At 61.6% G+C, this 13,187-nt stretch overlaps 1 protein-coding gene across 8 annotated transcripts in view; it reads left to right on the forward strand.

Moving 5' to 3' along the window:
* Positions 1-13,187, forward strand: part of OSBP2 (oxysterol binding protein 2) — a 155,919-nt gene that overhangs the window by 116,744 nt on the left and 25,988 nt on the right. For 7 of the 8 annotated variants that reach the window (XM_070065823.1, XM_008272141.4, XM_008272140.4 and 4 more), the window contains one exon: positions 7,237-7,493. In XM_070065823.1, the coding sequence (XP_069921924.1) occupies positions 7,237-7,493 (257 nt within the window). Of the gene's footprint in view, positions 1-5,683; positions 5,703-7,236; positions 7,494-13,187 lie in introns of those variants that run through there. The other variant, XM_070065824.1, reaches the window with a different exon arrangement.

Genomic DNA, 13,187 nt, shown 5'->3' on the forward strand with positions numbered 1-13,187 from the left:
AATCTGTATTTTCCATGAACTTTTTGAAAACTACTCATACACATGGATTTGAAAATCAAAAAGAAGATTTATTTGAAAGGCAGAGTGATGGAGAGAGAAGGGGAGACACAGAGACAGACATCTTCCATCTGCTGGTTCACTTCCCCAACTGGTCTCAGTGGCCAGGCCTGGTCCAGGCAGAAGCCAAGAGCCTAGCACCCCATCCAGGTCTCCCATGTGGGTGGGAGGGGCCCAAGCACACAGGCCATCCTCTGCTGCTGTTCCCGGAGCATAAGCAGGGAGCTGAGTAGGAGGCGGAGTACCCAGGACTCAAGCTGGTATTCCGATATGGAATGCTGGTGCCGCACGCAGCGACGTAACCTGTGACACAGTGCCAGCCCCTGAACGTATCTAAATAAGCTTATCTTTGAACTCCATTGCCATGCACTTTTTTTTTTTTTTTTTTGACAGGCAGAGTGGACACAGAGAGAGAGAGACAGAGAGAAAGGTCTTCCTTTGCCGTTGGTTCACCCTCCAATGGCCGCCGCAGCTGGCCCACTGCGGCCGCTGCACTGTGCTGATCTGATGGCAGGAGCCAGGTACTTATCCTGGTCTCCCATGGGGTGCAGGGCCCAAGTACTTGGGCCATCCTCCACTGCACTCCCGGGCCACAGCAGAGAGCTGGCCTGGAAGAGGGGCAACCGGGACAGAATCCAGTGCCCTGACCGGGACTAGAACCCGGTGTGCCGGCACCGCAAGGCAGAGGATTAGCCTAGTGAGCCGCGGTGCCGGCGCCATGCACTTTTAGAAGCGCTCTTGTATTTGGAAGCTCCCTGGTATCTGCAAAGAGGGGAGGGAGAGCAGTACTCACCCCCCAAGAACCACACTGCTGGTCAGAGTGACTGCGGCTGGGCCTCGGGCCCCAGGTGCAGCGGCCCCCACATGCCATGGTGTGGAGGGGATGGGGCGGGGGGGCAGGGCTGCTCTTCCTTTGTCTCCCCCAGGGACGCCCCCGGTCTCTGGGTGTGCAGCATTGCACAAATAAGGAATGAGCCTTGTCCTCAAGGAGGCCACCACCACCCCAGATGTCCCTCCAGGGGGCTTGGAGGCTGTGCAGGGGCCCAGGGCTGGGGAGTCCATGGGAAGGCTGGGCTGCAGTGACCTGGGCTGGAGTTCAGGCAGGGGAGAGGAGTGGAGACACACACCACCACCCAGCCCTGGCATCCCACTGGGCGCATGGGGCCAAAGGGTCAAGAGGGAGGAGGGACTTGGGGCCACTGCGGGGCACTGCACTGGCCTTGCTAGGTGGGGGGGGTGTGTGTCTGCTTGGCACCCTGGGATGGAGGACGGAGCCCCCTGCCTTAGACCTGGCTGCGGCTCCCAGCACCTCCTCCAGGCCCCTTCTTAGCTCACATCCTGGTGCCAGGTGTGGTGTGGGTGTAGGGGGGGAGGGGAGGGGAATGAGCGCTTCCCCTCCCCCACCTCGGCCTCTTGTCTTCCAAGCTGCTCTCACCTCCAAGCCACACATCCAGGGAGGGGTCCCCACCAGTCACCAGGAGGAGCTCGTGGCCAGAAGAGGGTGGAGCCGGAGACACGGCAGGAGACAACGCAGAACAGGTGTCTGCAGGGCCTCTGGTCTCTGCATCACCACCCTGTCCCCTCCTCCCCTCCCCCATCCAAGGCCAGCCTGCCTGTGCAGCCTTTGGATTTCTCATTTACAAAAAGCTGGGCCCCCACCCCCCACCCCAACAGGTCTTCCCCACTGAGAAACTTGATCTATTTTCCTCCAAAAGAGGGGGGGGAAGCCCCACTTCTAAAAATAGCTCACCTGGCACCAGCTGTTGCCATGGCAACCTGCTCTTTCCTTGGAACTTCCCAATGCAAGAGGGTCCCGGCCCTGGAAGGGGGTGTATGTGGGGGGGGGTGGGCGGCTCCTGAGCCATTAAAGGAAGCAGGGAGAGCCCTGAGTCGGGGCGGGGGGCGCACAGTCGGCACAGGGGCTCCCCGTGAGCCAAGTGGGCTGGGGGCCCTGGCTCTGTGCTGGCCTCACACCGGGCGTGCAGCGTCCTTCCTGGAGGAGGCGTTACCATCCCCAGTGTAAGGACCGGAACCCTTCACCCAGGCTAGGGGAGAGTCAGAACCAGGCCCCTCCCTGGCACAGCCCCCTCCTCCTGACACAGGGCCCAGCCAGGGAGACCAGAAAGGGGTTCATGGGGCCGCCACAGCCAGGTGGGGAGCTCCGTGATCTAGTGGAACTCCCCCCACCATCCCACCCCAGGGGCCTCTCCCCAGGGCGCAGCTGGAATGGAAACCGAGAGGGTGGAACATGGCAGGTGTCCACCTGGGCCGCCATGGCTCCCACAATGCCCACACCCCCAGACACGCCGCTGTTACCTGCTCTGGCAGGAGGGTCTTTGCAGGTGGGAAGGGTCTGAAATGGGGGATTATTGTGGCGGGGCCCACAGAGGCCGATCAGAAGCTGCCGGCTTTGAAGGTGGGGAAGCGGCCACGAGCCAAGGCGTGAAGGCAGCGGCAGAGCTGCAGGAGGCGGAGACGTGGTCTCCCCTGGCCTTGCAAGAAGAAAGTGAACCTGCCCACGCTGTGGGTGTTAGGACTTCTGACTGCCAGAAGCCTAAAAGGAAGCCCCTGTGTGATGTTTTGTGGCTGCCATGGCAAATGTATTCTCTGACGGTTCTGGGGGCCCCAAGTTCAAAAGCAAGCCTGCTCCTAGCAATGCATCCACCCCATGCCTCTCTCTCAGCTCCTGGTGTCGCCAGCAGTCCTAGGCTTGTAGACACAGCACTCCTCTGTCCTCCTCCATCTCTGGGTCTTTTCAGAGCCATCTCACTCCCCAGAGGCCTACAGTAGCCAGGTCTGGGCCAGGCCTAAACCAGGAACTGGGCACTCCATCTGTGTTTCCCGGGGGGGATGGCAGGGGTGGAACTGGAATCAAGACTGCAGCCAGAACTCCAACCCGGGCCCTCCAGCACGGGGTGCAGCTGGGCCATGCAGCGGCTAAACCACTACGCCAAACAGCCCCCCGCGTCTTCTCCTCTTTCTGTAAGGACCCCAGTCATTCCGGATGCAGGACTCACGGGGTCGCAATGTGACCTCATCCTAACTAACTGGTCCCTGCAAATACAGTGCCACCCTGAAGCTCTAGGAGAGACGCGAGCGGGGGGGAGACATCAGCCAGCCCAGAGCAGCCACCGGGGCTGTGAAAGTCCCTTCCACGGGTGGCCGGCGGTGGACGTCTTAGGAACTGGCGCTTCCTCCAACACAGTCGCGAGTGAGCAGCAGTGCCTGTTCTGTTCTGTGCTCGATGGCTCCCCGTGGTTGCTGCCGTCCTGACCTCCGTGCCCACGCTGCATTTCTCAGCCCCGGAGGCCCGCACAGACTGTTCTTTTCTGCTCCGCCGTCTGGAGCTGCTCTTTGCTTTCGTCGCTGGGGAGACCCGGGAGCTCCACTGGCTTGGGCATGCGGGAAGAGAGACTGGGGTCTGGGTCCCTCTGCCATGATGGCCGTTTGCATTCGAAGGCTCAGGCTTCTGTTAGCTTTGAGTCCTCTCGGGGGATGAGCTGAGTTCAGGGTCAGCTTCTCCATCCTGGTTGCGGAAGCCATGGCCTTCGCAGATGGCAAAGCTGTCCATCCAGACCCGGCGAGCCGCTTTCCGTGACGCTTGATCTGAGGCATCGGGGACAGGCCTGGGGAGTTCCAGAACATGGGCAGCCCTGCTGGGAAACAGCTCTTTGCAAAGCAGGGGGACGAGGGGACACAAATGCCATGGCCCCTTCTTGCTCCGTCCAGCTCTCAAGTCTCTCCTCCATCAGTGGGTCAGTGTCGTCTGTAAGCCGTGTCCCTGCAGGCCCAGGCCCCGGGCCAGCAGTAGGGGACACGGGCTCCCCCACGGTCTGTCCTCCTCCAGCTGCACAGTGGTTGTGACCCTGGTCCAGAGCCGTGGCCCTAACGAGGGTATTGGTGGCCTGGGCGGGGACATTGAAATGACACAGGTTAGCAGGGCGCGCTGTGGTTTTCCCAGAAATCCTAAAGAAGGAAATCCACCTGCAAGGTGAGACTCAGAGGTCGCTCCCTGGTGCAGGCTGCTAACACTCCCAAGCAAAGCACGTGTGTCGCCCAGTCTTCCCGTTCATTTCCCAGTTTCCTAGGGGCCCCTTGGGCGTGGCCTGTGCTGAGACACAGGAAATGGCCAGAATGGCCCAGGGGCGGGGCGGGGGCTTAGAGCAGGACCACCCGGGCCAGGGACCCCTCACGGTCAGACCCTTCCCACTCCAAGCCTCGCTTTCCTCCGGGTGCTAAGGGCACAAGGATTGGAGGAGTTATCAGTCCGCTGCTGCCATGGGTGTCGTGATGGTCACCATTGCCAGCTGCGTTGTTGCTGACCAGGGAGAGAGTCTGCCGAAGCCCAGGCTGGTCTGCGTGTGACTCCCCACCCCCCGCACTTCCCAGGCCTGCCAGCTAGGCACCGAGCCAGCCAGCAGCCAAAATGAATGCGCTGGAGCAGCTGACTGCCTGCAGGGGGCTTGGCAGAGCGTGTGAGGGGTGGGGCCAGCAGAAAGGCTGGGGCACACAGCGGGCCACCTGGAGGGGCGCAGGTGCTGAGCCTGCATGGGCAGGGCGGGTGGAGAGACCCTCACCCAGGGGAGGGCGTGCTCCTCTGGCTGCCCGTCGCCCAGCGAAGGACGTCTTCCTCCACCCCCAGGTATCCACTCTGGGCACCCACTCCCCATGCCGGGTGGAGAAGTGAGGCGTACAGCAGAGGGTCCCTGCTGGGCCCAGCTTCCAGGAGCTGGTGCACTGCCTGTGATCACAGAGGCCCACAGCCCGCCCAGCCGGTGCCTCTGAGCTTGAGCACGTGGAGCCGTGGCACCTGCTGGCTCCCCTCCACTCATCTCCCAGTGCAGCCAGCATCACCTCCCCAGGGGTCCGGGCTCCAAGCCCTTGACAGTGCATCTCAGCTGTTCTGAACCACCAGGCTGCTGCAGACCCTGACCTTGGCCCAGTCCCTTTTCTTGTCCCAGGTCTCAGTCTCCCCATCCAAGTGCCTCTCCTGCCAGTGTGGCTGGCACTGGGGGACTTCCTGATTTGCTGTCTTGTGATCCTAACCCACGGAGCCCTTCATTTCAGTGGCTACAATTCTTGTATTTTTTTTAAGACTTATTTATTTGAAAGAGTTACGAGAGTGAACCATTGGTTCACTCCCCAATTGGCCGCAGTGGCCAGAGCTGCGTCCATCCAAAGCCAAGAGCCAGGAGCCCTTTCTGGGTCTCCCATGTGGGTGCAGGGGCCCCAATGCCTGGGCCATCTTCTATTGCTTTCCCAGGCCATAGCACAGATCTGGATTGGAAGTGGAGCAGCCAGGACTCGAACCAGCACCCATATGGGATGCTGGCACTGCAGGTGGCAGCTTAACCCCCTAGGCCACAGCACCGGCCCCTGTATTAGTAATTGCAAAGCATCTGTGACTCTTCCCTCTGTGGGCGGCTTAGTGCTTGCTGTGTCGTCACAATGGTGATGGTTCTTTGTGACCACCAGCACTCACTGTTTTCTCTCAGGTCCTTCTTGTCCTGGGGTTTTCCTCCCTAGGGATTGTGGGAACAGAAGAGGGTGCGTAGGGGCCACAAGAGGCCAATAAACCCCATGGTCATGCACTTGACAGCGGCAGCCCCACGTAACCTTCCAGACGTGCATTTTCCTTCCTTTGGGTAAATTCCTTCCCGGTGGAGGGACCCCCCCCCCCACCGCGCCCATCGGGGAGGAGGTGGGTGACAGCAGCCTGTGCAGCCCTGTCCGTGTCTCTCAGCGGGCGCCTGGGTTGTGGTCTTGTCCTCGTTCCCTAAACAAGGCAGCTTAACAACTGCTTACCCAGCCTTGACCTTGCATGAGGGATTGCACACGGCCTGGAGACGTTGAGCGCGCGGGAGGGTGTGCGTGAGCCCCGGGCCAGTACTTCTCGGTTTCATAGCAGAGACTTGAGCGGCCCCAGGGATGTCGTTGTCTGCAGCGGGTCCTGGCCCCAGTCCCTCGTGGATACTCGTCCATCTCCCTGAGGGTGGGTTTGTTCCTGTGCGGCCCCCTCCCCCGCACTGAGGCTTCTGGACTTGACGGGTCCAGGGACCATCAGCACTTTGGAAGCCAGGTTCCCTTCTTTGTGCATCTCCAATTCCTCTGGGCCTTGGGGTCAGGTCCACACCTCTCCCAGCACGTGAGCAGCCTCCGTCTTGCTATGGGGACGTGGCAGTGGGTGGCAGGTGTGTTGGGGCTGCATGGGGCTGTGGGCCGTGGCTGGCCGGGTCAGGGGCTCATAGCTGTGCAGGTGCCACCATCCGTGCATCTGTGCTGGGTCCGGGGTGCTTTCTGCCCAAGCCCGCCCCCTTTCATTGTCTCTAGCCCCTGGCCTCCTGTGGCCACCTCTGGCCTTGCCAGGCTTGTGGCCCCCTGTCCCCTTGTTATGGCCTCTGCAGGTGGCTGTTCAATGTCCCATGTCCCCTTTTGCTCAAAGGATGAGGGGCCAGGCCCTCAAGCTCTTGAGACCCCCGGGCCGCTGGATCCCTGCCAGGTGTGTCATGGATGTCCCCTCCCCTAGTTCCCCGGGGCAGCTGCCTGGCCTGGTCATGCCACAGGAAACAGCAGCCGAGTCCTGTCCACTCCCAGGAACCTGGCCCACGTTTCTCTCGAAATAAGCCTTCCTGGTGGCTTGTTTTGGTTTTCTATCTTGGGGTACAGATTTCTTTCAGCTAAAACACAGCTTGGAGGGGGCACTGATTTTTTTCTGAAACAAGACAGCTTGGGCGGGGGGGGGGGGGATGGGCAGGGAGGCTGCTGGTCAGTGCGGGGCAGGGCCATAATGCCCAGGGAAAGAGCCTGGGCTCCTCTTCCGAGGGGGGTGGGGTGGGGGGTGGTCCTGCATCAGACCAAGCGGTCTGCAGCTCTCTGCCCAGCGTGGCCCAGCCTTGCCCGCCCCCGGCCGCGGTGGGGGGGGGAGCTGCTGGCCCACACGCAGCGGGGGCACCTGCCCCGCGGCCCCCTCCAAAGGCCAGGCCTTGCCGCTGGTCCCCTCCCATGCCCTCTGCCACTGATTGGAGTGGATCGGCGCTCACCAGGGACCCCGGGCTGGGGCTGGGCACGCCTCTTGCCCTGGCCGGGAGCAGCGCGGGCGCCCCCTAGGGAGCTGCTGGCATCTGAGCCCTGGGTGCCTCCTTGGCTGAGGACCCAGGCTGCTCCACTTCCCCTCCGCAGATGACTCCGGGGACGACGACGACGAGACCGTGGCCCCGACCGACAAGAGCGAGCTCCACCACACCCTGAAGACCCTCTCCCTGAAGCTGGACGACCTCAGCACGTGCAACGACCTCATCGCCAAGCACGGCGCGGCGCTGCAGCGCTCCCTCACCGAGCTGGACGGCCTCAAGATCCCGACCGAGAGCAGCGAGAAGCTGAAGGTGGTGAACGAGCGGGCCACCCTCTTCCGCATCACGTCCAATGCTATGATCAACGTGAGTGCCCTCCGCCATTCTCCACCACAGCGCTTATCAGTTCAGGGAGGCAGGGATGGTCGTTTGGCCTAGTGGGTAAGACGCCCGTGTCAGAGTGCCTGGGTTCGAATCCCACTCCTCTCTGGATTCCAGCTCCCTACTAACGCTGACCCCGGGAGGCAGCTGTGAGGGCTCCAGTGCCTGGGTCCCTGCCACCTCTGTACTAGACCTGGATGGAGTTCCCACCTCCCAGCCGTGACAGGCGTTTGGAAGAATGAATCAGGAGATGGGAGCTCGCTCGCTCGCTCGCTCTCTTTCTCTCTCACATAGGAAAGTAGTTGGTTACAAAAAAAATGGAATTAAAAGATAAGTTTGTTTTGGTGCAAAAAAAATTGAAATCCTTCATATGAGGGGTCTTTAAAAAGTTCAAGAAAATGAGAATTGCTGGGGCCAGCGTTGAGGTGCCTGCTGCCTATGACGCTGGCATCCCATGTAGGAGCCAGTTCGAGTCCCAGTTGCTCCACTTCCCTGCTAATGCACCTGGTGAAGCAGTGGAAGATGGCACAAGTACTTGGGCCCCTGCACCCACGCAGGAGCCCTGGAAGAAGCTCCTGGCTCCTGGCTTTGGCCTGGCCCAGCCCCAGCCATTGCAGCCATTTGGACTCTCCTCCTTTCTTTCTTTCTCTCTCTCTCTCTCTCTCTCTTGCCTTTCTTCCCTCCCTCCCTCTCCCACACACACCCCTCCACAACTCTGCTTTTCAAATAAACAAGATAAATCTTAACAATTTTTCTCCACCAAAACGAACTTAACTCTTGATTCCATTTTCCATGAGCTTTTTGAACTATCCTCTCCCGTCAGGTCATGCACGCAGCCACTGTAGGGTAAGGCTGCGCTTTCTCATGGCCCAGTGCGGGGTAGGGGTTGGCTGTGGAGTCTGGCGGAGGCTGGCAGGTGTTTCTTGCCTGGGCAAGGAAGGTCAGGCTCCCAGATTGTAGCCGTGTGCCCACACAGTAGGGACACGGCGGCCACACTGGCCCCCGCAGCTGCTCTGGCTACACCCGCCCGGTGCAGCAGGATCGGGACCCACGTAAGCAGGGGCGTATGTGAGTGGCAGGGACTGGGGGTGGGGCTTCCCTCAACCAGAAGAGCTTTGGAGCCGAGCCTGATGAGCAATGAGGGTCGGCCAGCTCCCTGAATCCTGGAAGCCTTTTGCCATGACTGGCAGCCAGAGGGTCTTTCCATGGTGGCAGGAGCCAAGCGTCCACCAGGCTTCTGGCCCTTCCTCTCTGTGCCTGGTGAGTGTCCCCCAGAAATGGGCCCCTCCAGGCCTCCCACCTGCAACACAGCCACGTCTCTTCACAAGGACACCATCCAGGCCTGAGTGCCGGGGACCAGGGGCTTAGGGTGGCAACGCTGGGAGCAGGGGTGCAGATAAGGGGAAGTTGGGGACCAGAGACTGTCGTTGAGGGGCCATCAGGCTGGCTGGAGACCATGGGCAATGCTGGTAAGCAGGGGAGGGCTGAGGGTCAAGATCAGGCTGCAGGCCCAACAGGAAGATGGGTTCATGGGAGGCATCAGTCCTGGTGGTTGGCTGCCAGGCCTGTGTCCAGCTCTAGGGAAGCCTGGGACAGTTGAACCTGTGTGACAGGTAAGGCAGGAGGGGAAAATGGACCCTGCTACCCACTTCAGGCCCCGATGCCCAGGATAAACCCTGGGTGGCTGAGACCTGTCCCCAACCTGCCTCACCTACCTGTTGGCACAACTGTGGAGCAGAGAGCTGCCACACACACAGACACACACACACAGACACGCACACAGACACGCACACGCACACACACACAGACACACACATGCGCGAACACACACACACCATCCGGACAGGCTCAGGCCTGGGGCCGCACACAGGTGCAGCCTTGGGGATGCCCAGCGTAGAGTCTGAGGCTGAGCAAGGTGTGCTGTCTTCCCAGACTCCTGGGAAACTCAGCCCCCAGCATCCCTTTGTCTCTGCCCGGTGCCCACCGTGGTCAGGGGTGCAGCTGGGATCTGTGTGCCTGGAGCACCAGGGGGCTGCCGGGCTCTGGGCCATGCTGCATCTGTGTCCTCATTTGCCGTCACTCCCGCTCTGGGCCGCTGTCCTTAAAGCCAGGGGCTCTTCTCCATTCCCATGGTCCCTGTCTGTCCACTGGGGACCAGCACAGACGCTAAACCTTGCCGGGCATAATGACAGCACTCTGGCCTGGAGGCTCCTCTGTGTCCCCAGAGCTGTGAAGGCAGCCCCCGCCTGAGTGCGTGATGAGTTGTCCTAAGGGAAGCACCATCCCCTGGGGTTGGTTACCGGCCTGTTTCCGGTTCCAACTCTAGGGAATCACCGGACAGTCAGGCCCGAGTGGTGGGAGCTGCCGTCCCTCGGGCCGTCTCCCCAAGCTCCTGGCTATGAAATCAGGGAGGGAGGGCAGGAGTGGGGGCTGCCCCAACAGGCCCCAGGCGGGCTTCCTTCCTGTTCTGGAAGGGCGGTGAGCATGGCTGTCAGGCCCTGGATGTCCAGATTCCCACCCGGCGCCCGAGGTCCCAGGACATGTTGTCCTGACCCCCAGCCAGACCTCAGCTCCCGCCTACTGTGACGAGGGGGTTGGATGTGGGATCTATGACTGAGGCAATAGCGTGGCTTCCACCCCTGTCCCCCAGGGAGGCTGTTCAGGACCCCACCTAGCCGCGTGCCCCGCACAGCCTCTTAGGAATGCTTGGTGTCTGAGAAGTAGGCGCTAAGCCTCAGAAGAGCTGCCCAGTGCCACCCAGCCAGTAGCTGGCCAAGCTGGGACGCAAGCCCACGTCTGGGTGCCCACTGTGGGGTGGGGTGATGGCCCCATCCTCTGTGAGGCCCTGAGTGAGACGCTCCAGTCCCCCGCAGGCTGCCGTGGCTGAGTGGCTGGCGTGGCTGAGTGGCTGCCGTGGCTGAGGGGCATTGAACACAGACCCCAGCAGCTGCTGCACAGCCCCGCCCAGGCCTGTAGCAGGCAAGGACTCAGCAGGGAACAGGCAGCCCAGGGGGCCCCAGGCTGCCACACCTGTGCTTGCTGGTGTGGCCTTCCACAGGGCCGGCAGCTCATCCACCCGCTCTTCTAAAAATTGAAAGACAGAGAGAGGTCATCTCCATGCACAGGTTACTCCCCAACATGCCCACAGGGGCCAGGGCTGAGCCCAGCCAAAGCTGGGAGCAAACAGCTCTTACCAGGTCTCCTACCTGGGTGGCAGGGGCCCAAGGACCTGAGCCACCCCCTGCTGCCTCCCAGGGCGCAGCACTGGGCGGAAGCTGGGCTCCAGGAGCGGAGCTGGGACTCGGACCCGGGCACTGTGACATGGGGTGTGGGGTCCCAGCTGCTGTCAAAAACCACGGAGCCAAACGCCCACCCCACATGCCCCCACCCCCACCCCTGCCACATTCGCCTACTTTGAAGGCCGAGTAGGGGACTCAGAGACGCACTGGGGCTGTAGCCACTGTGAGCCCACCTCCTCTGCCTGCCCTCCCCCCTCAGTGCCCCCCCACCCCCACTTCACCGCCCACCCCTGCCCGTGGTGCCGCATGGACTCTGCCACCGAAACCCCTTGCCCGGCCTCTGTGCAAAGACGGGCCACAGTCCCCCTCGCGATGCCAGCCTCCACTGCCTGCCTGGCACAGAGCCCAGCACGTGGGCGCCTCCGCAGCAGAGAGAGGAGGGAGGAGAGCGAGAGAGAGGAGCGGGGAGGGAATTGTGAACGAACATGGGAGCGAGTGAATGAATGAATTGCTTAGTGCCTGGCACGGCTCCCTAGTGGATCGTTTCTCGATTCTGATAAAAGCCAGTGCGCAGATCCGTTTGGATTACTGCTTTGGGTAACAGCGAATCAGCCTGCCATCTAGGAGGCGGCCCTGGTAAATGGCTTCAGGTTTAGAATGAGCCTGAACCCCAGCGTGGCCCCGCGTAGGGGGCTGTGTCCCCCGTGTCAGCGCTGGGGAACCGGGGGCACGGGCGTCGTGGAGTCACACTGGGTCTGACACGGGGGCTCGTGTTTCGAATGTTAGCTCTCCAAAACGCGGGTGCTAAGGACCCGGTTTTCTCCTGTCTTTCCTGGAAGTTTATCCAAGGGCCGGCACGTCTTCTGTCTGTGACTCTGTCACTTCTCACCACCACAGCTTCGCTGCTATTGTCGTCATCATTCCCCCAGGCCCAGGGGATCCCGTGCAGCTCCCTGGGGCGACCCCTGCAGCGGAGAGAGGCCCCAGGGGCTGGCTCTGGGGCCCTCGGGGCAGGTTCCTGGCCAGGGGGCTGCTGTCCTGCTCTGACAGCTTGCTCACTTGGGGCCTGGAGAGCCGGGTAAAAATAGATTCCAGAACTGTCCCCAATCGGTCGGCAAACTGGCAGCCAGCTGGTGCCGGTTCCTGTGTGCGAGGGGGTAAAGTCTTCCGAATGTGGAAAGGACTATTTTTCAAGTGGTAGCGGGAGCAGAAGGCGGCCTCACCTACGCCGACAAGTGCGTCACAGCGCAGAGCAGCCGGAGGGGGGGGGGGGGGGCGGGGGGGCGGGGCAGTGCTCAGCCAGGCGGCTTGGCCCGCCGGGCCATCCTCCGTGAACCAGCCCCCTGTCATGGCGCTTGGGGTTGTCATTCCTGCTCTGGGATGCCTACGTGTGGTGGCCTGCCTGGGCTGGGCAGGCCCAGGCCTGCATCTGTGTCGCCCCCTTCCCCTCTGTGCGGCGTGTTTGAAGCTCGGTGCTCCTCTCAGTGGGAGGGGAGGGGAGACCCCCACTGACCTGGCTGCAGCCCCTGCTGTGGGAGGGGGCTTGGGGAGACTTCAACTCTGCTTTCTTCCCCATTGGCCACCTCTGGGACCCCCAGGCCAGTGAGAGGTGGGGGTCCGCAGTGATGATGACCACACGAGGCTGAGCATGGTGGGAGGGGACAGAAGGGTCTCCTCCGACCCCCAAAGCCTGAGGGCAACCACAGGACAGATGCCAGATGCCTGGTGCACTGATACAGGTAGAAAGAAGGTACCTGTTCCCATGCCCCCTGCACCCAGGGCTCCTGGGACCTGTTTTTTGTTTGTTTGTTTGTTTGTTTGTTTAATTTGGTAGAGTTATAGACAGTGAGAGAGACAGAGAGAAAGGTCTTCCTTCCGTTGGTTCACCCCCCAAATGGCCGCTACGGTCGGCGCTGCGCCAATCTGAAGCCAGGAGCCAAGTGCTTCTTCTTGGTCTCCCATGCGGGTGCAGGGGCCCAAGCACTTGGGCCATCCTCCACTACCCTCCCGGGCTACAGCAGAGAGCTGGACTGGAAGAGGAGCAACCGGGACTAGAACCCGGCGCCCACATGGGATGCCGCCGCTGCAGATGAAGGATTAGCCAAGTGAGCCACAGCGCCGGCCCTGGGACCTGTTGTGTGTGCTGGTGGCTGGAGATAGAGCCAATCATACTGTATACACCCCCCGCACACTTGGCCACCTCCTCTGCCACCCACCCCAGTGTCCAGCAGTGCGCTGGGACCTTCTGTGTGTTCCATCTAGGACAGCCTTGGGCGAGACTCATGCTCACAGGTTTCTGGCTCCTCAGACCCTCCCTCCTGAGGGCTGGCAAGGCTGCTCCAGGCCACACGCAGGCTGGGGAGGGGACCCAAATCGGCTGACCCGTGCCCTGCTCACCTGCCCGTGCCCGGGTGGACAGCGAGGTCATTGTCAGGATTAG

Source organism: Oryctolagus cuniculus, chromosome 21 (assembly GCF_964237555.1).
Source record: "Oryctolagus cuniculus chromosome 21, mOryCun1.1, whole genome shotgun sequence".
Taxonomy (NCBI): Eukaryota; Metazoa; Chordata; class Mammalia; order Lagomorpha; family Leporidae; genus Oryctolagus; species Oryctolagus cuniculus.